This window comes from Vipera ursinii, assembly GCF_947247035.1.
Source record: "Vipera ursinii genome assembly, chromosome: 3".
In the NCBI taxonomy this organism is placed as follows: domain Eukaryota; kingdom Metazoa; phylum Chordata; class Lepidosauria; order Squamata; family Viperidae; genus Vipera; species Vipera ursinii.
In genome coordinates, this window is record NC_139516.1 from 130646123 (window position 1) to 130670933 (window position 24811).

Consider the following 24811-nt stretch of genomic DNA (forward strand, 5'->3'; position numbering starts at 1 on the left):
AGATGGCAGGAAGCAGACTGTTCTTTTTTTTTTATTGAAAAGTTTTAACATACAATTTTTCTTTAAAAATCCCCCTTCCCCCTCCCTTCTCCCTCCCCCCATACCTCTCCCCCCTCCCCCCCGACTTCCCAGAGCTAAATACAAGGTATATATAAAAAAACAATCATAAACAACCATATACTAACAACTATAAACTCTAAAATCCATCACTCTCTAGCTTATATAGGATAAAACAAACCTTAGCAATATTAAATATATATAAAAAACTAAAATAGAAAAAGAAAAAAAGAAAGAAGACTTATTCAAATGCTACATGAAACTTCTTCACCCTATACTTGTTCTGGATAAACTCAATCCATTTTCTCCATTCCATAATATAGCGTTCTTGTGAGTGATCTTTCAAATAGGCCGAAATCTTCGCCATCTCTGCCAGGTCGGAAACCTTTAAAGTCCACTCTTCTATGGTCGGCAGTTCCTCTTTCTTCCAATACTGACCTATCAAAAGTCTTGCTGCCGTAATTAAATTCAACATCAACTTGGTGTCCACAACTGTAACATCTGTAATTATTCCCAACAAAAAAAGTTGCGGACAAAACTTTATCCTCTGTTTAAAAATCTTCTGCATGCTCCACCAGACTTTTATCCAAAAAGCCTTAACCTTTTTACAAGTCCACCATATGTGGAAATATGTTGCGTCTTCATCACCGCACCTCCAACATTTAGGCTGATAATTCGGATACATACTTGCAAGCTTTTTAGGATCTAAATGCCATCTATAAATCATTTTGTAAAAATTCTCTCTTAGATTTTGAGCTTGTGTAAATTTTACGTTCCTCACCCAAATCTTTTCCCACGTGTCCATTGTGATAACTTCCTGGATGTTTTGGGCCCATTTTATCATACAATCCTTAACAAGTTCTGTTTCTGAATCAATCTCTATCAATGCAAGATATATCCGTTTAATATGTGCTGGTCCCTGATTTCTAATTTGCTTTATCAAATTTTCATCAGTCATTGTAAAACCGTTTTTCTGATCTTCTTTCCACCTGGCCCGTAGCTCGAGAGTAAAATAAAATAATCCTCTTCACCTTTTCCTCTTGTACCGCTCTGCCTGCTCTTATTACTCCATAGTCCTTCCTTAAGGCAGGGGTGGTCGCAGACGCCTGGCTCTGCTCCAAGAAATCCGGAGCAGAGACGCTGGCCAGCTGGGAGTGACCCAGGCTTCGGGGGAGTTCAATCCTTCAGCCGCCCAAGCTCCAAGCTCAGGCGGCCCCGGAGAACTCGACCCCTACCTGGGGCCTCACCCCCTCCTCTTCTCCCGAGGAGGGGGCTTAAAATTCGCCCGAACAGCTGATCGGCGCTGTTTCGGGCGAAAATCACACAGCTGAGCCGCGGGCAGCCCGGGAAGGCTGTCTCCGGCGCCGCGCAGCCACCGGAAGTCAAGCAGACTGTTCTTGCACGTCTGGAAGCGCCACGCGTGCAAACCGAAAGCCTTTTCTCCTCTTGATATAATTGTCCTGGACTGTGTATTTTTTTCTTCCATCTGTTTCTCATTTTGATCTTCAGGTGTCTGTGCTTGTTGAGTAGTTAAATGTTTTTGATTGTTCAATTTCTTCTGTTATGTTCTGTCCTGTCACAATTGTTGTCACAATTTGAGTTTACTTAACCAAGACGCTTTCTAGTTTTTCCAAAAGCTCTTATTTCATCACCGGCTATAGAAAGGAACTGATAGGTTTGGCAGGTTATTTTCAACATAGCATAGATTTGTTTTTGTATTTCTTCCATGGTGTAATCTCACATCTGGTGTTCAAGGTTAGTCTTATCTTGTTTCTAAGGTACAGCCAAATCTCTTCTCTCTCTCTCTCTCTCTTTTTTAAGAGTGTCAGATTGCAATTTCAAGTTTAGCCACTGGGTGTCCCCCAAGTGCTTAAAAAATTCTTTTCTTTTCTTTTAATTAATCTCTGTTAATCTCTTTTCAATCGTTTCTTCTATTTTAGAAGAGTAAAGCCAAATTTTCAAATAAGAGTGGGAAGTAAGGAGTAGATAGTCAAAAGCTTTTAGTCCACAAGTTGTAAAGTTCTAGTTGAGGTCTAATTCGTTTTTTCAACTTTTTTAAAAAACACTCTTGGAGGCTCGATCACCACTATTTTGAAGGGAGGGTTGAACTCCCCCCTCCCTCTCCGGAGGGGGGAAGGTACTTAGCAGCTTATTTAGGTGAAAGGAAGAAGATTGGAATATAAGAGAGGGATCTAACCCAGTCTCTTCCACGCTGCTTTAATGTTGCTTGGTAGTAAGTGTGACTTTGGCTGTCTGCAGCCTAGTAACTGGCCATGTTGCTATGGCCGGTCTTTCATCCGCCGGTTTGAAGGGAATGCAGGCACTAACGGGAGGGTTGTGGCTCCCCTGCATTTCTGCAAAAGCCCCTTCTTGATGGTCGCTTCTCCAGGACGACTCTTTGGCTCTTTTAGGACCTCCAAACAATGCGAAACTGGACGTGGAAGACGAGAGCCGTCCTCCATATGTCCATAATGGCAGTGTTGGCAAACCGGAAGTCCCCCTTTGGATAAATTATTATACTCATCATGGGACCCTCTAACTCCAATATGTTAAAAAGCTGGTTTATAAATAGAACTGTGCTTCACAACCAACAGAAAAATAGCAGTGTATTTCAAATAAACTTCATACATAAATGCTTGGGCTTGACTTTTCTGTAAGGTTCTAATCTTCAATGAGGTCACCATATTAACATTTTATATTTTGTTTTGACGTACTAAATCTCCCCATGAACAGTTGATTCTTGTTCAAAATGAAGTTTTCTTTATGCTTTTGTTGGAAAACAAGGGTGTTTGAAGGTTTTCAAAAGATAACTGGAGACAAAAATCCAACACCAGATATATGCTAAACCTTGGGTATAATCACTTCATCAGTTAATTTTTTTCTTCCTGCTAAAACATTCCCCTAAATCTTAGTTGCTTAGGAATAAAAAAAAATCTGAACTCTTTTACTTATATCATCTGCCTTATTCATTAACAATCATTATGAGCAGCTGCAAGGGGCACTAACTATGTACAAGGATAAGGCAAAACCTATATCAAAACTGGCACCAGGCTAGCAGGAATATCACCTTCACACATATGTACAAACACCCCTTGCAGTTTATCCCTTCCAGAAGGTCACCTTCTCTCCCTCCTCCCAGTGAATTAACTGAAGCTTGAAGCATTTCAAATATCATTGATCAACCACCTTTATGTTGTAAACATATTATCTGTATACGAGGGGAGAGGGTGATGTAAAAGCCATCATAATGGCTTAAGCCAGGGGTCTTCAAACTTGGCCCTTTTATGACTTGTGGACTTCAACTCCCAGAATTCCTCAGCCAGGACTGAGGAATTCTGGGAGTTGAAGTCCACAAGTCATAAAAGGGCCAAGATTGAAGACCCCTGGCTTAAACTCTGAGGAAACCCCTAGTTAATTACTCAGTCTTTTATATGAGTTTTTGAAAGTCAATGAAAATAACACCTTTTGCTAAACTTATTCAAGAGTGCAGAGTAACTTTCCCATTTACACTGTATGTTCTGATGAAAAATCCCCCAAAATGTAATAGCTATTACATTTTATGGTGTTCCAGTTGGTTCTAATAAAGGTATTGCCCAACTGTAGATATTGTTTCAATAACACAGTAGATACCACACAGCAATATAACATAGGACCACACTCCTAATACTTGTCTAGCTGAATAAAATTCTATTAGAAACAACAATCCAATAACTCATTATAATTAATACAGTCATTATAGTATCGTCTAAATTCAGTATGACCTGCAACAAAATGATAAATAACAAGCAGCTCCACTAGGGGGGGGTTGCTGCCTTTAAAGAGCAATGCACCAAATACATAGCTTTGATTCCTGTAATCTACTATACTTAGAGAAGACCAAACAAAATAATTATGTTAATATACAGTATAATTATAATCAACCAATCAATCAACCAACCAATTAATTTATTGTAACTGCTATTCTGGACAGCAAGTATAGTACAACAACCAATAACATTATGGCACAGAATAAATGATATTAACAGAAACATCTCATTTGCAGCTATACAATAGTCAATGTGCTATGAAGCACTGATCAGGATCAGATACTGTATTTCTGTTTGGAAGCAAACCCTGCAAAATCTGAACATCCATGTCTTCAAACCACTGTTTTATTGTCTCTTTACATTTTAAATAGCCTAGAAAAGACATAGCCCCTAGAGCAAATTTCTGTCCAAAAGCCAATGGCGTAGCGTGGGTTGTCAGCACCCGGGGCAAGGCAAGTAATTTGCGCCCCCTAACCTGTGGATTTTAGCACTCGAGTCTCTTCCACTAGCTCAGGAATTCTGGGAGTTGAAGTCCATGAGTCATAAAAGAGCCAAGGTTGCCTACCCCTGAGTTAGGTTCAAGGCAAAAAAGGGTCTCTGGAGAAGAGGGAAAATGCTAGTTTAAAACTGAAACAAGGCAACTTTAAGGTGCCTCAGCTGTGATTTAGGATGAGACAAAGAGAGGACATGGCGTTGAAAATGGTTAATGGGGCATGTTTGTTCCACTCTTAGTGGACGTCAGGATAAACCCCACGAGAGAATGACCTTACAACAGATGTGAATAGGCTTGGACTACGTTTGTAGATTGAGTGCATACATCACATGGAGCGATGATGGGCTTCATCAAGATTTATGATCCCACAATTGGCTAGTTTTCTCCATCTTGTCCTAAACCCTGGATACCAACCACGGTTTATGGCTTAGCATGTGGCGTGGGGTTGACCCAACATGTTAGGCGACAAACAATGACTTCCAACTTACAATGCCTCAGCTTCCCAAGGTTATTCCAAAGCCGGAAAAGCCAACCAACCCACCCTGCAGCTTTGCCTGCTTAGGCTGAACCCCAGGAATTCATACTTGCTGCGGCGCCCGACCTATTTTCTGCCCAGACACTGCTTATCCAAGCCAAGCCGCCTCCTTCTCTTTGGCACCTCACCCCAAAGATTCGCCGGCCTGGCTGGAAACTCTCGCTTCTGGCGACGTGTGTCGGGGGGGCGGTCCCGATCGCCTCCTGCAGGGGGAACCGAGTGGCCGCAGAGAGTCAATACAGCAGGAGGAGGAGGAGCAGCAGCAGCAAGCAGCCGCAGGTGCGGCGGCTGCAGTTGTTACCTAACTGCCAGTCAGTCTGACGTAAGGGAATTGAGCTTTACCTGTTGGTTTAGCATCCTGCCAGCAAAAGTTTCAGTCATTCAAAGTCAGCGGACCAGGCTGGGTGCCGAAGACTTAGGAGCAGACAGAAGGGAGAAAGTTGGGAACTTTAACTGAGTTTCCGAGTGAGGTACTATCATTCCTTCTCTTTGTACCTTTATCCACATCCATAACAATAAGAGAGTTGGAAGGGACCTTGGAGGTCTTCTAGTCCAACCCCCTGCTCAAGCAGGAGACCCTATACAATTTGAGTAGTCTCCTCTTAAAAACTTCCAGTGATGGAGCAGCCACGATTTCTGGTGGCAAGCTGTTCCACTGGTTAATTAATTGTCCTCACTGTCAGGAAGTTTCTCCTTAATTCCAGGATGTTTCTCTCCTTGATTAGTTTCCATCTATTGTTTCTTGTCCTGCCTTCTGGTGCTTTGGATGTATAAGTTCACACACACACACACACACACACACACACCATTCTTTGCTGTCATGTCACCCCAATGATACGTTTGGTTTGCCATTAGGGTGCTGTGTGAATGTGGTCTTTAAATAAACCGCTGTTTATTAAATAAAACAGGTTTTTTTAAAAAAAACAAACAAACCCCCTTTAAATAAAAGGGAAAGTCTGTAGCTTGGGAGTTTGGAGAGAGAAATGTTTTGACACAGTTAATGTGTGTTTCTGTGACGTTCACGAAGCCCCGGTTGAATGACATGAAACGAATCCCAGTTTATGGCCAATTTGCATCCTTGTCTTTTAATCCGGTTCGCGCTCCAGAAACTGAGATTGAAGGCAGAAGAAGAGTTCAAGCTTTTAATGGGGGGGGACGAGGGCTGCTTTTCTGCATTCCAGCAGGACAGGATTTATTTTTATTTTTATTTTTATTTTTTTAAAAAGCGCCTTTTGCAGAACAGAGACAGCACGGGCGCGCCCACAAACACACACACACACGCACACGCACCCGACCACGTCCTCTCGCCCCCAAAGTCTGCATGCACAGTTGGATCGGCAACCTGCCGACGCAGCTTTCATTCCAGAGCAGGGACCCCCGGAGAGACGCTGCAGCGATCCTCCCCCCGCGGGAAATCCACCCTCTTTCAAGCCCTGCCACGCCCCCCCCGCCTTTGGCAACCCTGGGAGCGCCTTGGGAGAGCCTCCGCAGCGGAGCCCCGGGCTTGCAGGAGGGCCGCGCTCTGTGCACGCTCAGGAGCCGCCTTCTCCTTTGCGGGGGGGAGGAGGGAGAGAAGGCTTCCGTCCAGCGCCGGAGCGAAGGCGGAGTGGCCCGAAGGAGGAGTCACGCTGTGTGGTTGTGTGTTTGTGTGTGTGTGTGTGTGGCGCGCCGTGGGGCATCAGGCCCTTCCCGGCTGGGGCTCCGGTGCCTCCGCCCTGCCGGATCCCGGCGCCGTCGAGCGCGCCCCCCCCAGATGTTGCACCCGGTGCGGCCGGCCCCCCCTGCACCCCCCACGCTACGCCACTGCCAAAAGCCTTTTATCCAGTAATTTGCAAGCCATAAAGACGATTTTTTGTTCCTAAGCTTCCAAAATCTTTTGTAAAAAGGGTTCAAAACATTGTAGACAATTGAGGTGGTCATTCTTTCTAGCTGCAGCAGCTAGAAAGTCAGAAACAGACAATCAATAATACTGGCAATACCAATTCAGATGTGTGATAGCTAAGAATGCAGTACATACTCAATCACCTTTATTGTTTGCCCTGAACCTATAGAAAACAATGATGATATACAATCCCTACTGAAAGTGGAATAAAATAATTCACTAATAGGACAACATGGCAGGTTTTATTAGCTGGTGCCAAAAATTGGGCTACCGTTGAAAAAAATTTCTCCCTGTGAAAGATGCATTTGACAGTTTCAACACACCCATCTTTCTCTGGCAACAACATCTGTCTTCTGCTTTTGCCCATACTCTGCAGCAAACTGCCTACATTTAAATCACTTAGTCATTAAAAAAATTAAAACCATAAAAATTAGCATAATCTCTATAGCTACAGTATCATCCACAGCCTTCACATCCCAATTCATAGCAATTTTTGAAAATCAATTTTTGTAAAGAACAGGCCGAGCTGCTAATAGTGATGAGAGGTACAGCTGAATATATATGATACGGGTGATGAAATTAAGATAAAAAACTAGAAAACATTGGTTTCTAGTAACATCTGAAGTTGCTTTAAAAGCTTTTACACTTCACGACTATATTATCTAAAGGGAACAGGTATTCTTAGGGGTTTGTACCTGTGTCTGAATTTGGATAGTGAGGTAAATGGTATTTAAATGTGATAGACAGCCAGACAGAAGACAGATGACATCATCTTGGGTCATCTTGCTCAGTGACTACACAAGAGGTGGCCTTTTTCATGAAAATCTCTCAACTTTGGAGTTGCCTCCTCACCCTCCCATCAGGGAGGCACACTGAGCAACTAGTGCAGGTTCGCATCCCACCAGGCTTAAGGTTGACTCAGCCTTCCATCCTTCTGAGGTAGGTAAAATGAGGACTCAGATTGTTGGGGGCAATAAGCTGACTTTGTAATAATGCCGCTTGGGGGGGGGGGGGCGAAAGCCCTAATAATAAGCAGGCATATACATAGAATGAAGGCTATTGCTAAGCACATTGATTTGTGCTTTAAATTGTAAGCCACCCTGAGTCTTCGGAGAAGGGCGGGATATAAATGGGATTAAAAAAACACAACTGTATTGCCTTGTTTTCCCCAGATATTCCAATTTTAAAAGCCAATATTCATTCAACGATCGATCGTTACCAAGACCTTCTTCCTGCAGCCTATGCAATTCTCTACCAAGAGAAATCTAAGGTGTGTATTGATGGGAGACCCAGAACACAGAAATAATTATTGCAACTATAATTGGGTAATCTTCTTTTAGATGAGACCCTTTCAAAGCATGGAATCCAAGACAACTGTCCCCATCAACCTGCTCTTCCAAAGCCCTTCCCATGACATGCTACTAGTTTGAGTGATTGTACATGAACATCTTTCATATGTCCTAACACACGTAGGGAACCGAAGTGCAACATTTCATTAATACAATAACTGAAATATTGTGTCAGAAAACCACTGAACATTAGGATCTAGTGACAAAGTATTTTATCCTCATTAAATGAAAGGGTAGGTTAGGTTAAATAATAGAGAAAATAAGCAAGCTCAGTTAAGGAGATTAAATCAACCAGTACATTCAAGAGTTTTCATTATTATTGCTGCTGTTATTTATGGGTTTTCTAAGGTCTTTCTTTGATCAATGTACTTATTCACGAGGAGTGGTGACAAATTAATCTTCCGCACAGCATGACATAACTCAGTGAGAAAATCAAAGTGTTCAAAGTGAAGTCTACGTTAATTGACCTGAGTAAGCTATACAAAACTAAAAACATAACTTTTATTGAATGACCACAAGACATATATTAGATATATATAAACGTATTTGTCTTCCAAGAAGAAATTGGGATCATGTAATGAAGCTATACCTCCACGTACTTCATTTTAAATGAGATCTTATAGAAAAGAATTAAGAATATTCTTTCTCCACCATATTCAGCAATGCAAAATTTCACATATAATCACAATTCAGCAACAAAAGCTGGAGTAATTAGTACATTATTCAAAATACCTGATGAGAACACATTGGTTGTCATGACGTTTCCATAGGCAGCGGTAGCATTCATTAGCAATAGCAAAAATATGAGGTGAAATCTCTCCCAAGTGATGACGGCTGTAGTGCTCTATGGTGGTCTGATCATACAGACCTGGGATAGTCTTATAGGGGTTAACTGAGGCAACAATAGAACCAATGTAAGTCTGAAAGAAAAAAAAGGCATATTTGGGTGATTTGATTGGATATACTGCTATAATCATACTCCTGAATTTAAAAAAAATATTGAATTTGACAAGGCCTAGCACATACAAAACAGAGGAAACCCCCAACTCTGAAGGGGAGAAAAATGCCAACACGCTGGGGATAATTTGATCAACTAAAAAACAACAACAACAAGCAAATAACATTGTTTGGGAAAAGCAATTTTATGCAGAACTTGTTTTCACTGGCTCTCTCTTCAAGTTAAATATGGTAACATTGCAGCCTATGATTGTAAAATGCAACAGAAGCTATAAGGCACAACCCAGAACCTATTCTGGGACATTTTCCAGCAGAAGCCTAAGGGGAGGGAAAGGCAACATGTGGGCACTGATATCCCTGTGAACATCTTCATTGATTCTTTTCAGCTTTCCTGCCCCAATTTTTTTTAAAAAAAGACTTAAATATTTGAATTAAAAATAAATGGGAAAAATGCCAGCATCATAGGATATAAGCAACCCTTGTTATCTTTTGTCTTGTGTATCTGTGATAGGAAAATGCACACCCAATCTTGGTACCATAATAAGTGATTTCATGCACCTGCAGCAAATTTGTTTGTATCTAGTACTTTTCAATATTATCCCTTATCCACAGTCTTATTCGCTGTTCAGCTAGAATGGAATACCAGAAATAACAAGGGTCATCTTTGTATTTTTGACAAAGCTTTAAGGTATATTATGGGTAAATGAAATCCATATATTTTGTCAATTTATATTGCCACAGGTGTGACGACTTATGGCAGCATACACAATTAAGCAAGGAATTTGAACAGCACACACAATATGGCATAAAGCAATTTTAACCAGACTCGGTTTACATACACTCCAAGTCAGTCAACCCAGACATCAAGATCAACCAACCCAAAGCTATACAAAAGGGAGGAAAGGGCCATTGAGATGTCAAAGGAAATGCTGTTCTATATGATAAGCACAGCAACAAAGCAGGCACATCTCTTGGCTCCCAACATATGACATTATTTCATTGACAGGACCCAGAACATGCTAATCAAAGAAACAGGTGGCCCCATGTTTATGGAGGGTTTTATAGGTCATAACCAGCACCTTGAATTGCACCAGAAAGTACCAATGTTACTTGGAAATAATAGGATGTACCCATAACTACCAGTGCTACTGTTTTCTGGACCAACTATAGTTTCATGTTTTCAAGGCAACCCAATGTAGACTGTATAAGGAAGGTCTCCTATTCTAGGAATGGGCACAATTGGCAATAAGGTACATTTGTGCAAAGTCCCTCCAAGCCATAGCTGCATTGTCCTTCAAGCAGGAATTCTAAGAATAGTCCCAAATTGTATACCCATACTCTCTGGGAGAGTACAACCTAATTCAGAACTAAATATGGAAACTTTCCAGATCCAGGAAGCCTCAAAAATCAGTCACTTAAATCTTCTTTCAAGTGAAGCAGAATCTTAGGCATAATGTGGGCCATCAAGAGTTGAGATGTAAAACTGGGTAGTATTTGCATGTAGATGTTCATCAGGAGTGAGGAGAGAAGTGGTACCTCACAAAGAAACGATCAGGGATTTGGTCTTTCCTCCATTAGCACTGCCTGAAAGAATGCCCTGAAATGATGCCACCTACTCCAAATCTATGACCCAGTCCTAATGGATACTGTAATTGATTACATTAAAGACTGAATTTAAATTCAGATTATTCTTTTTTAAATATACAAAGTAAAGAGCAAAGGGAGATGGATGTTTCATTTTATGACCCTTGACAGTCCTGAACAAAGGAGGAACCCAGTGGAGAACTCTTTCAAGAAATATACAAGACAAAATGAAGCAAGATCTCAATTCAACAGCCCATCTGGATTGAAACAGTCTTTGGTAACAGCAAATGTCCTTTAAATTCAAAATTATATTATCTCTCTGTGTTATTGTAGTTACATAATTGCTGTTTTTGCATTTGCACAAAAGACATTAATTATATCAAATGTCCATGCACTGATGCCAAACCAAAAGTTTGCATGTGGGGATAATTGAACAGAAGTCCAAAGAACCAAGATTGTACTGTAATAAATAAAATAATTAGCTGCATGATTTCCATTTAGCCCACTGAATTAAACATTTTCACAGTGATACTAACATTATGAATGATTATCAGGGATGTATTCAAAAATGTATTCAATTGAATGTTTGCAAAAATTAGAACCACAAACAGTTTAACTAAATTTTATTTCTCACAGACCCTTCATGTAACTTAACAGTTGCCTCACTTTTCACATTCTTTAGAACTTTTGTTTTAGACAAAATCTTTTAAAAAAACCCCTATTAAATGCCAAACACATTGAAAAAGTAGTGAGGCTTTAACTTGGAATCACTAAAAAGTTTATTTTAATGTTGGCAAAGGTACATATCATTAAAAAAACATTTTTCAAAAATACCCCGTGGATGTAAGGAAAGATACATCTGGTTCATGATTTTGGCTGCAACCCAAAGTGCCATCCAACTAATTCTGCATACCCAAGGCTGGTTTGTGTTTTGGAAAAGTATGTGCCTAGACACACACATGTAAACACATAGAAGGAGCATGCCAAATGTGGAATTTCAAAGGCAGTGTATTATATGGTGTTGTAGAAGACTGTGCTTCCTAGTGTAAAAATAAATCAGTAGTGGTCAACCAGATTCCTTTAGGAAGCCCACAGGACAGCAAGGGAATTCAAAGTAATGACTTGTTTCTGACTTCCTGCAATCTCTGTCTGAATAAAGAGAACAGAAGGTCCGTCTTTAGCAATTTGTCACATAGTTGTTGATAAAACAAAAATTACATTGTAATTTGAGATACAGTATGTTTGACTTTGTCTCACTCTGTTGCTTCCCATTTTGCAAGCTCATTTTTCTGTGAGCCAAGTAGGTCAGCCACTGGACACAAATTAGTACAAAAAATATGTAAGGCATATTTTTGATAGGCTGTTTCTTCATTTGTATCCTAAAGTGAGATATAATTTATGGTTGCACGCATGCAAGTACCCTTGATTTAACCAACACTTCAGTTTGCTTTATGCTTAATTTGTTTACCTAATTTGTAAGGGACAGCGTCCAATTCTCTCCCTAAATTGTAAGTTAAGTGTTTGAGGTCAAACATTTTTCTCAAAAGCAATAGTTTAACATATGATTAGATGTTTATAGAAGCTTCTACCTAGTGCCATCATTTGTTACAGATAGCTCCAATCATTTAATCATGTGTTGTGTTCTCATAACAAGACGCTATCCAATATGACAGGTGCAATGTATTGAAATATTCCTCTATAAACAAATTAAATTAATACTATTCAGGAAAAATGTCATTCTCTGTAAAGAGTAAGAAGCTTACCTTCTCCCTTCTATAGCTGGAACAAATAAATGCCACAAAACAGACTCAAACAGAAGTGTCGAGAGGAAAGTTTGAAACAAGACTCTAAAGAACCTTTATTCTTATGCCAGCTTTAACATTTGATTCACCCAGAAGAATTGCCAAAAGGGAATTTGGTACGTACAGGTGTTTATTTCAGAGGAAACATTGAATATATTTCAAGAAAACATATCTTTATAATTTATTTGAACATCTTGGTGAAAAGCCGCACACACATGCAAATATATGACAGTCAACTAAATAGCAAATATTGTTGCATTCCTGCATACTCTGTTTCAAGAGATAGGGCGCTGCTGCACGATATGGCCTAGACCAGGGGTAGGCAACCTCGGCTCTTTTATGACTCATGGACTTCAACTCCCAGAATTCCTGGCTGGCTCAGGAATTCTGGGAGTTGAAGTCCATGAGCCATAAAAGAGCCGAGGTTGCCTACCCCTGGCCTAGACCAAGGGTCCTCAACCGCCAGGCCACGGCCCATTCAGAATATGAGCATGCACACAGCGGGCAAGTGCACGCACAAAGCTCCATTTATGCGAGTGGCGGGTGTGTGTGACTACTACTTGTGCAAATGGAGTTGCATGAGTGCACACCCGCCTGCCACTCACACCGAACCTTCCCCTCCCCAACGCTGGTCCGCGAAGCCGGAAAGGTTGGGGAAGGCCGGCCTAATCTTGCTTATTTTCTGCTCTGCATGTGCTTTTTACTAAGTTATTCCCATGTTTTGTTTGTGATACTTTCAGATCTAAAAATTGAGAAATGAAAGAATGGGCACCTCTTGCAGCCAGAGGATGCACTATTCCTCAGGTCTGTGTTTTCTTATGGCAAAAACTAAAACAAACAAAACACACATAGGAAATAAGGATACGGGTCATATATTTAAACCCCTTGATCATTTATATCTGCAAAATTACCTCGATCTAAAGAAAAAGCTGAAACATCAACCGGGAAAAAAAACCACACAGAAGTTTCTAATGACTAATAATATAGACTATCTAAAATCACTATATAAGCCTGATGGTTTTTCATTCCTTGGAAGATCAGACAATCCGAGAACTTCCTAGCCTCTCACTTTCGTCATAGGTAATTACTTACCATCCACATTTAATTATGGCTTCCAAAATATTAAATGGATTTAAGCTCACTTGTAAATCAGAATTAGTATGCCAAAGCCAGTATCTAGAATATAAATGCTTCTAAAACAATATTTATCAGATTAGGATAACAAAGATTGGGATGTTTAAAATGTTTTTTTTGTGTGCATTTGGCTAGAAGCCAAGAGAGAATAAAACAATTCATTGTTTCATTTAACATTATTAAGTAGTCATTAGCTCCCTGAAAGATCTCTCTTGGGAATAAAGCTACATTGAAAAGCATTCCATAATTAGATGGATCAGGTGTTATTAGAAGAGCTTATTGAACCAAAACGAAGATATAAAGCAAATGGAGTTCCAATTGTAGTTGATGATAACTGTTCAATATATTATTCTAAAGATGCTATGCTAAAACAAGTTTCATTAGTTCTGCGATATAAAACAAGTCATCCAAATACAGAACCTACCTGGAATGTTGAAATAAAATTACTGCAATGGACAATACAGCCATAAAAAGTAGGAATGTATAGAGAAATAGAATGGGCAACATTTACCATTTGTTCTTCCTTTGATCTAGGTCACCTTCTATTTCTCACTCTTCTACTCTTAACTAACCCTTTACTATCACATTTAGGCCTTGATATCTCTTAAAGCCCCTTCATGGATTACTGCCTTGTCGTGCCGAAGGGGCTTGCGTAATTCAATGAAGCTATGAGCTATGCCGTGCAGGGCCACCCAAGACGGACAGGTCATAGCAGAGAGTTCTGACAAAACGTGATCCACTGGAGAAGGAAATGGCAACCCACTCCAGTATCTTTGCCATGAAAACCCTATGGACAGTACCAAAAGGCAAAACGATATGACGCTGGAAGCTGAGCCCCTCAGGTCGGAAGGCATCCAATATGCTACTGGGGAAGAGCAGAGGGCTAGTACTAGTAGCGCCAGAAAGAATGAAGTGACTGGGCCAAAGCCAAAAGGACGCTCAGCTGTGGATGTGTCTGGTGGTGAAAGGAAAGTCCGATGCTGTAAAGATTTTTTCTCCATAGGAACCTGGAATGTAAGATCCATTAATCAAGGAAAGCTGGACGTGGTCAAACAAGAGATGACAAGACTAAACATAGACATCTTAGGTATCAGCGAACTAAAATGGACAGGAATGGGTGAATTTAATTCAGATGACCATCAGGTATACTACTGCGGGCAAGAATCCCTCAGAAGAAATGGAGTAGCCTTCATAGTCAATAAAAGAGTAGGAAAAGCAATACTGGGATACAATCCTCAAAATGACAGAATGATCTCAGTTCGAATCCAAGGCAAACCATTCAATATCACAGTAGTCCAAGTCTATGCCCCAACCACCAGTGCTGAAGAGGATGAAATTGACCAGTTCTATGAAGCTCTACAGCACCTTATAGAACTAATACCAAAAAATGATGTCCTTATCATCATGGGGGATTGGAATGCTAAAGTAGGAAGCCAAAAGATAACCGGAATAACAGGCAAGTTTGGCCTTGGAGTACAAAATGAAGCAGGGCACAGGCTGATAGAATTTTGTCAAGAGAATACGATGGTCATAGCAAACACTCTTTTCCAACAACCCAAGAGACGGCTCTACACATGGACATCACCAGACGGTCAACACAGAAATCAGATTGACTATATGCTCTGCAGCCAAAGATGGAGAAGCTCTATACAGTCAGTAAAAACAAGACCAGGAGCTGACTGTGGCTCAGACCATGAGCTTCTTGTTGCAAAGTTTACGCTTAAATTAAAGAAAGTAGGGGAAAGCGCTAGGCCAGTCAGGTATGAATTAAATCATATCCCTGTTCAATATACAGTAGAGGTGACAAATAGATTTAAGGAATTAGATCTGATAGACAAAGTGCCTGAAGAACTATGGACAGAGGTTCGCAACATTGTACAAGAAGTAGCAACTAAAACCATCCCAAAGAAAAAGAAATGCAAGAAAGCAAAATGGCTGTCTGAGGAAGCTTTGCAAATAGCTGAGGAAAGGAGGGAAGCGAAAGGCAAGGGAGAAAAAGAAAGATATGCCCAATTAAATGGAGAATTCCAAATAGCTAGAAGAGATAAGAATGCCTTCTTAAATGAACAATGCAAAGAAATAGAAGAAAACAATAGAATAGGGAGGACCAGAGATCTTTTCAAGAAAATTGGAGAGATGAAAGGAACGTTTCATGCAAAAATGGGCATGATAAAGGACCAAAATGGCAGGGACCTAACAGAGGCAGAAGAGATTAAGAAGAGGTGGCAAAATTACACAGAAGAACTATACAAGAATGAGCTTAACGTCCCTGATAATCACAATGAGGTGGTCACTGACCTCGAGCCAGACATCCTAGAATGTGAAGTGAAGTGGGCCTTAGAAAAGCTGAGCAACAACAAAGCTAGTGGAGGTGACAGTATTCCAGCTGAGCTATTCAAAATCTTAAAAGACGATGCAGTAAAAGTGCTACACTCAATTTGCCAGCAAATTTGGAAAACTCAACAGTGGCCACAGGATTGGAAAAGATCAGTTTACATTCCAATTCCAAAGAAAGGCAGTGCCAAAGAATGTTCAAACTATCGCACCATTGCACTCATTTCTCATCCTAGTAAAGTTATGCTTAAAATCCTACAAGCTAGACTCCAGCAGTATGTGGATCGAGAACTACCAGAAGTACAGGCAGAGGAACTAGAGATCAAATTGCTAACATACGCTGGATCATGGAGAAAGCTAGAGAGTTCCAGAAAAACATCTACTTCTGCTTCATTGACTATGTTAAAGACTTTGATTGTGTGGATCATAACAAACTGTGGCAAGTCCTTAAAGAGATGGGAGTACCAGACCATCTTATTTGTCTCTTGAGAAACCTATATGCGGACCAAGAAGCAACAGTAAGAACTGGACACGGAACCACTGATTGGTTCAAAATTGGGAAAGGAGTCCGGCAAGGCTGTATACTGTCGCCTTGCCTATTTAACTTATATGCAGAGCACATCGTGAGAAAGGCAGGGCTAGATGAATCAAAAGTTGGAATTAAGATTGCCGGGAGAAATATCAACAACCTAAGATATGCAGATGATACCACTCTAATGGCAGAAAGTGAAGAGGAACTAAAGAGCCTCTTGTTGCGAGTGAAGAAGGAGAGTGCAAAACTTGGGTTGAAACTAAACATTAAGAAAACCAAGATCATGGCATCTGGCCCTCTCAATTCCTGGCAAATAGATGGGGAAGAAATGGAGGTAGTGACAGATTTTATTTTCCTGGGCTCCAAGATCACTGCAGATGGGGACTGTAGCCAAGAAATTAAAAGACGCTTGCTCCTGGGGAGGAAAGCCATGGCAAATCTAGACAGCACACTAAAAAGCAGAGACATCACCCTGTCAACAAAAGTGCGTATAGTCAAGGCTATGGTCTTCCCAGTTGCAATGTATGGCAGTGAAAGTTGGACCATAAGAAAGGCTGAGCGCCAAAGAATTGAAGGCTTTGAATTATGGTGCTGGAGAAGACTCCTGCGAGTCCCCTGGACTGCAAGGCGATCAAACCGGTCAGTCCTAGAGGAGATCAACCCTGACTGCTCTTTAGAAGGCCAGATCCTGAAGCTAAAACTCAAATACTTTGGCCACCTAATGAGAAGGAAGGACTCACTGGAGAAGAGCCTAATGCTGGGAAAGATTGAGGGCAATAGAAGAAGGGGACGACAGAGAATCAGGTGGCTGGATGGAGTCACTGAAGCAGTAGGCATGAGCTTAAATGGACTCCAGAAGATGGTAGAGGACAGGAAGGCCTGGAGGACCATTGTCCATAGGGTCGTGATGGGTCGGACACGACTTCGCAACTAACAACAACAACAACAACATCTCTTAAAATCTTTTCTTAGGTTTTCTGTCTTTTTCCTGAATTTCCCTTCAGGAATATTCACTAGACAAATCAACGAGTGTATAGGAAAAAGAGGGTCTCATTCAAAATGCAAACTTTGGCAGGATTTGGTTTATTGTCTGCTTATATTTTAAATGCTGTATTTTTCTTTTTCTTTTAGGCACTGAGAACTACGCACACATTAAAAGCAAAGCTATCTTAAAATTATTGAGAGGAAATCAATATCACAAATAGGAGGAACTCTTTTATCACAACAGTACTGAGATAACATTCATCTCTGATAAAACTACTTGCCCCATGTGGTAAAACCGTCACTAACCTCTTGGTTATGCCTAAAAGAATATATGTGCTAAAAGGCAATGCTTTTAGCTTGAATCACAGAGGATTCATTTCCAAAATGTATTAGTCCTTCTATTTTTAGCTTTAACATAAACTTGTTTCAATCACTTTCTTTCATGCTGTTTTGACCTCATTTCAGCTTGTATTTACCCAAACCAGCTGACAGCCTGCAATCTGTGGGAAACAAATGTATTCAGAGCCAATTCTTAACACCATAATTAGACTGCCCTTGCCTTTAACTATAGCGCATATGTACTTATGTGGTTTTCAGTTCTCTTCCCCTCAAAATTTTCTGTGTAAGTGCAACTATCCCATGAAAGAATAACCTTTACAGTACTTTTCAGACATTCTGTCTTTGATAAAGCAAGCCAAGTAACCACCATATCGCTGGCACATCTAATTTTGGAACCAAGCTTTTGAACACCAAAAAAAAGTCTTTACCTTAGGAAATACAGTTTTTACTTTAGATGAAGTATCTCATATAAGTCTTAGCAAATTATATTTTCAAGCCTAAGGACTACATATCTGCGTAGCATCCAAATGTTGTCTATGGAAATATAACCATCAAATAACAAGATCAGTACTGATCTAATATCTGAACATAAGATGCCACTCTACCATCATGTACAAATGGGTTTGAAAGAAATACCTAGAATGAGGAGAAGCGCTATTCAAAATTAATGGCATTTTAACTTGAACTGAGAATTATAGCCATATCTTTGAATAAAGAATTACCCTCCATCTCCTTGAAATGGGCATGTCAGGGTGGAGGCTAACCGGAAAAAAAAATCTATTGCATTTCACTGTATGACATAACAATCCTAGTTTCAGCATTAATATGGACCAATTTTTAAGCATAGTACAATTGACTATTACTGAAAAAAATTAAAAGGAATCACACTATTCTAGACTGAGAAGGGGACTAGACAAAATGTCTCCATCTGAATCCCCTAAAAAATGGCTGTTCATCTATTGGGGTCAGCAACAATATTAAGGAATCATTCCACCAAGTTGCCATGCACTTTATACCGTATTTACACCATATACTCTGTAAGGGAATTTTTTTTAGTGCTAGATAACATGATCATTCATGAAAAATATTCATGTCTTATTCTGCCCTTCTAGACACTTACATAAATTTTGTCTTGCTGATATCGCTGGAATAAATTGTACATGATAGCACCCTCGTGGAGATCTATCAGTGCTGCCATATCTTCCAGACCATCTGTGCTTGTAGGCTGCATAGGTGTAACTTTTTGGTGTGTAAGTGATCTCTGTTTGTATGTATATACCTGGAAAAAAAATAACAGATCATTAAAATGGGTAATTTTAAAAATATGAATTCTATTTTTGCTGTTGAAAAACACACACAAAAACATACACACAGTGCTCATTAAAATATAAACTGCACCAATTGCCACCTTCTTAATTTTATAGGGATAGTACCCAACAAATTAGTGCAAGCTAAGGTCACCCTATCTATATATGACTTAATCCTGTATCTACTGTGAAATAAAAACATACGTTTGAAAATTTTAAAAAATCCATCAACATGCCCATAATTGTGATTCTAATTTAACTCTACTTTTCCCAGTTAAGTACGAAATACATTTATTTTTTTTAAAAAAGCAAAACATTTTTACTCAGAAATGTTCTGAGTATAGCAACAACAAAAAGTAGTATTTTATACTGAGAATTATCAGGCTGAGAAAATAGAATCTAGTTCTTCAACACCTTCTGTGAGTTCACATGGGGATTTATAGTTTTTTCGGTCATGAAATTTATTGGTTAAAAAAAAATCAAACCTGGAAACCCTAATCAAAAAGTACATATATATTATTCAATTTTGAGACTGCCTAACTCTTCAATGACTCTGGATGGCTTACAAATAAAAAAAGAAAAGAAATAAAAAATGTTAAAAAACACAATTGACCAGAAGGCTAACTCAATATCAAAACAACAACAACAAATACAACTACAACAATAACAAACCAGAGCTCCACAGTGATTTTATCCCAATGTTTAGGAAAACAAGCAGATTTTTAATATTTTTGGGAAAGTCACTAAGGGTGAGAATAATATGGATCTCTGTGGGAATGTCATTCCAGATTGCAGGAGCTGCCATCAAGAAGACCCGCTTCTGGGATCCTGCAATATTACAGTCTAAGGCAGAGGTGGGCAACTATGCCCCCTTTAGGTCAGAATTACTGAGCCAGCAGTAATGCCAGAGAGTTGAAGTCCACAGGTCATAAAGGGGCCATAGTTGCCCACCCCTCATCAAAGCTCTCCATTGATATATCAAGCGGATATATCTTGCATTGATAGAAATTGATTCAGAAACAGAGCTTGTTAAAGATTGCATGATAAAGTGGGCTCAGAATATTCAAGAAGTTATTACAATGGATACTTGGGAAAAGATCTGGGTGAGAAATGTAAAATTTACACAAGCCCAAAATTTAAGAGAGAATTTTTATAAAATGTTTTATAGGTGGCATTTAGATCCCAAAAAGTTAGCAAGTATGTATCCGAACTATCAGCCTAAATGCTGGAGGTGTGGTGGTGAAGATGCAACGTATTTTCATATATGGTGGACTTGTAAAAAGGTTAAAGCGTTTTGGATTAAAATCTGGTGGAATATGCAGAAGATATTTAAGAAAAGGATAAAGTTTTGTCCGCAATTGTTTTTACTGGGCATTATTACTGATACTACTGTTGTGGATACTAAGTTGATGTTGAACTTAATTACGGCAGCAAGACTTTTAGTAGGTCAATACTGGAAGAAGGAGGAACTGCCGACTATAGAAGAATGGACATTAAAAGTTTCTAAGCTGGCGGAAATGGCAAAGATCTCGGCGTATTTGAAAGACCATTCGCAACAACGATATATTATGGAGTGGAAAAAATGGATTGATTACATCCAGAATAAATATGGGACTAAAAAGTTTCATTTAGCATTTGAATAAGTATTGATGTGATATCTATATTACTTGTAGTCATTTTATAAGAGCTAAAGTGCGATAGACCTAATAGTTTATTATTGTCAGCATATGGTAGTTTATGATTGTTTCTACTTTTATACCTTGTATTTAGCTCTGGGAAGTCGGGGAGGGGGGAAGGGGAGGGGGGGCAGGGTTGAGTTGGGCTGGGAAGGGGGTGGGTGGGTGGCGAGGGGTTGTTAAAGATAAAATGTATTGAAAAACTTTTTAATTAAAAAAAAGCTCTCCATTGCTCGCTTATCCTAGGCTGCAGCCAAGGCCTCAGCTGGACTGCCCATTCTGACCTGATGGGACAGGCAAAAGTGGTTCCACATGGAAAAGCCCAAGCTCCCTCTGAAACCCAACTTCTTATACGTTGTCCTTCAACGCCAGTGTTGGTTGGTTATTTCAATTTGTAGAGCCTCCCATCTCAAATATGTGACTTCTAGCAGCTCACAATTTTTTTAAAAAAATATAAAAACATCAAAACAACGCAGCAATTTAAGAACAATAAAAATAATTCAAAAGCCGTACTACAACTTTCATAGCTGAAGGAGTCCAACATCCATCAATATAGCCACAGCGCAAGCAGTATCATGCTCCCAGGTCCCCATGCCTGTTGCAAAATGACATTTTTAGGGCCATACAGAAAGCTAGAAGAGTTAGGAGTCAATCTAATCTCCAAGAAACAGCAAGGATGATGACAGAAAAGGCCCTCTTTGGGGGACCTAATAGGACCTGAGCAGGGCAGGACCCCTCCTGCCAGACCTGACAGGACAAGTATATGTGATTGAACAGAGATGGTCCATGAAAGGAAGAGTCTGTACAGCTCTCTGCTTTGGAAATACAATCTTAGACATCTTTTAAAATCTTTCCATGTCTGTGGTGTAAGTGTGAACTCTCATTATCAGCCTTACAAAGCAGATGTTAGAACTGCCAGAGCTCAAAGGCAGCATCACATCTCACGTATGCACAGCTGAGTATTTCATTTCTTTGAAGAATGATTAAAAAAAAACCTTCTGAGAACCAGCTTAAAAGTAACTTGGATTACATTCAGAAGGCTTTACTATAAGTAAAGAGATTCGGAGTAAACATTCAGAGAATCAAGCAGTTCTTATCCAAGACCGCACACTAATGACTGTCAATCAAGTAACTGAAATTAATATGTATGCTTTTAGTGTATAAGTGTTAGTTTGATTAGAGGAATCCAAATCCTAAAATTAGTGGGGAGTTTTGTAAAAAAAATTTGGAAGAATATGCCACATATTATTATAAACATATAATAAACATGAATGATCATGCATCATAAAATTTTGGGTTTGATAGAAATCCTCAAAACTAATTTATACATGTCTTATTTGAGTTTGTTGATATTCTATATATCATAAGGTTGGTGATATAAAAGCATTTCGATGTATCCACAGAAGAAACTCTATTATCTTTCAGGGTGTGAATAGCCAGTTTACTGTACAGAGTGGCATTGGAACACGGAACTTCTGATTTTATTGATGACAAACTTTATAGCTAACAGTTTGATCCTCTCTCTCTCTCTCTCTCTCTCTCTCTCTCTCTCTCTCTCTCTCTCTCTCATGTCCCAGGTTTCATTCCCTTTCTACAGGCATTATTCATGTAGCAGAAATAGCATCCCTTATGTATACAGTAGTAATGTCTTTGAAAGGTCTATTCAGGCTGGCTTGTTCAATGTGTGTCACCCAGATAGTAGCTGTAATTTTGTCATAATGATACAAAGGAACTTCCTAATTAAATAAATAAAATTCAAAACTTTGTTCGTAAAAAGGTGACAAAATGTGCACCTGCAGCAATAGTGGGGGGAAGATTTTGCCAACTCAGAGCTTTCCAGGAGACCCAAATCAAGAGACTACACTGGATGGGACTGAGGAGAAGAGTTTCAGGATAACCACACCCTAGAATCTTACAGCATATATTGAGTAGGTTAGAAGGTTATAGCTTTAGTTTGGCAATATTCTATTAGATTTAAGCAAATACAGGATTGGATTGGATCTCATTTTCTCATCTGTGGGCTTTGGCCTGACAGTAAGTGGATAATTTGCCATGAAACTTTGGGGCTTCTTAAACAGAAATAAACTATCAATTTACATTCATTAAATATGAACCTCAACCTCCTGTGAACTTGAAGCATTCACATTCCAGCTCTCTTAACTATACTGTTCAAGGCTACAGATTTCTTGTACAAGTTTTACCAAACAGCATAGCCTCTGAATGTGATTCTCCCTAGGTTTGCTTTCTTCCCAACTCTTTTTTGGCTCCTACTTCCAGTTCTTATATGATGTCTGTTCTTCTCCTTTTAGCATTTCCTCAGCTTCTTGTAATTAGACAAGCAATGGGTAGCAAGAACTGAAGGCACCACCAACAGAAGACATCACACTTGACTCAAGAAGATTGACCAAGGAACTGAATTTTTTCTCTGAAGAAGAGGAGGAATGTTTAGAAGGTCTTGCTCCTAAAGTAAACTCTCCATTTAACAAACTTTGATTTAGTAGACTTCAGATGCAATGGACATCATTTGTCTATGCTTGTGTAAAATCTCATCCACCATTTATGCATGCATGAAGTCTTATTCCTATTTCATTTATGGGTAAAATATTTTGAATTCCTTTCAAATTTAACATTCTCTTTTAATAGGTACCCATTCCCCTATTAGTCCATTAAATCAAGGTTTTACTTCTGTACTACTATAGTTCTCACTGATCCTTACCCTTTCCCTCGTTTGTTCTAATTGTCACCTAAATTTATTTTTATTTATCTATTGCATTTCTGAACTGCCCAGCTCCTTCTAAGAGGGACTCTAGGCCATGTGCAATAAAATATGTAGCAGTAAATCTGGGTGTTATGTATGAGCAGTAAAAATCTTAAATTCTTGTATTCTAAATGCAGATCAAGAGTTTACAGGTATTCTTACTGAATAGGAAAGCTACATACATACATGCAACTTCATTTTGTCCAATTTTTTCAAATGTAAATCTTTCATAACCTCATTGTTTGACTTTCTTTTGATTAATGAAACATCAGATATTCTATAGTACCTTTATACGTAAATGTCATACTCACATCTTGATATATTTTTTTAACAACCTCTTTGGCTATTTGCCTCTGCAGTCATTTTCTGTTTTACTTTCTCACCCTATAAACTGCAATTTGCTTGTGGCTTTCTAAAAAGAGTACAAGAAAAACCTCAGGCAGTCATCAGTACTGCTAGAGACAAAAATGTCTCTGTTGAAAAAGTGTGATTAAGCAATTAAATTATACTGCCGTGATTCAATGATGGTAATGTCAGCCATGGCCAACAAGGGATTTTACAACGGGTAATGTGAGCCTGGGACTAAACCTGTAAAATTCCAAGAAAACACAAGATCTCTTGTTAGAAATGTATACAAATTAAGATCTAACTTTCATTCTAATGGTTAACCTGCATTGGAATTCTTTCACTTTTATTTGGAAGCAGGGACTCAATCAAGTCAATGTTCCACTATATAAAAAATAAAAAATATCTGCACTGAGAGAATTGACACATCAAAAATGTGAGATTCAGACTAGCCTTATAGTTCAGATGTTAATATCTTACATAGAACAGAATATTCTTGTTTGAGTACTCAATTTTCAGGCTAAAGGAATAACACTCAGGTATCAGTTTACTCACTCAATTACTTTCCTGCCTTTATAAGTATTTTTGCTCTGAAAAAAAAGTTTGGGAAATTAGTTATTACTCTAGATCGATCAATGTACTTTTTTCCATGCCAAAGTGGGAGATGAAAACATTTTTTAAAAAAACAAGATTGATTTCAATTGAATTGTGCCAGTCACACTTAGTGGCTGATTTTATACATTAATTTAATTATGTGTAATTAAGTTGGCGTTAACTCAGCAATCACATTATTTTTTTCCTTGATTTTATACATTCTGCATTTTAATTATGTTCCCTATCAATCAATACTATTACCAATGTATATTTGAAAGAAATCATTCAGAGATTTCTCTACTGGCATTAGAGCTAAAACAAGTCTACCTGTACTGCACAACAG

At 39.2% G+C, this 24811-nt stretch overlaps 1 protein-coding gene across 1 annotated transcript in view; it reads right to left on the bottom strand.

Annotated features, from left to right (window-relative positions):
- MYO10 (myosin X) overlaps positions 1 to 24811 on the bottom strand; it is a 152854-nt gene that overhangs the window by 79458 nt on the left and 48585 nt on the right. The window contains exons 3-4 of the mRNA XM_083358382.1: positions 18909 to 19067; positions 8855 to 9042 (exon numbers count right to left, since the gene is read on the bottom strand). Of these exons, the coding sequence (XP_083214508.1) occupies positions 8855 to 9042; positions 18909 to 19067 (347 nt within the window). The remainder of the gene's footprint in view (positions 1 to 8854; positions 9043 to 18908; positions 19068 to 24811) is intronic.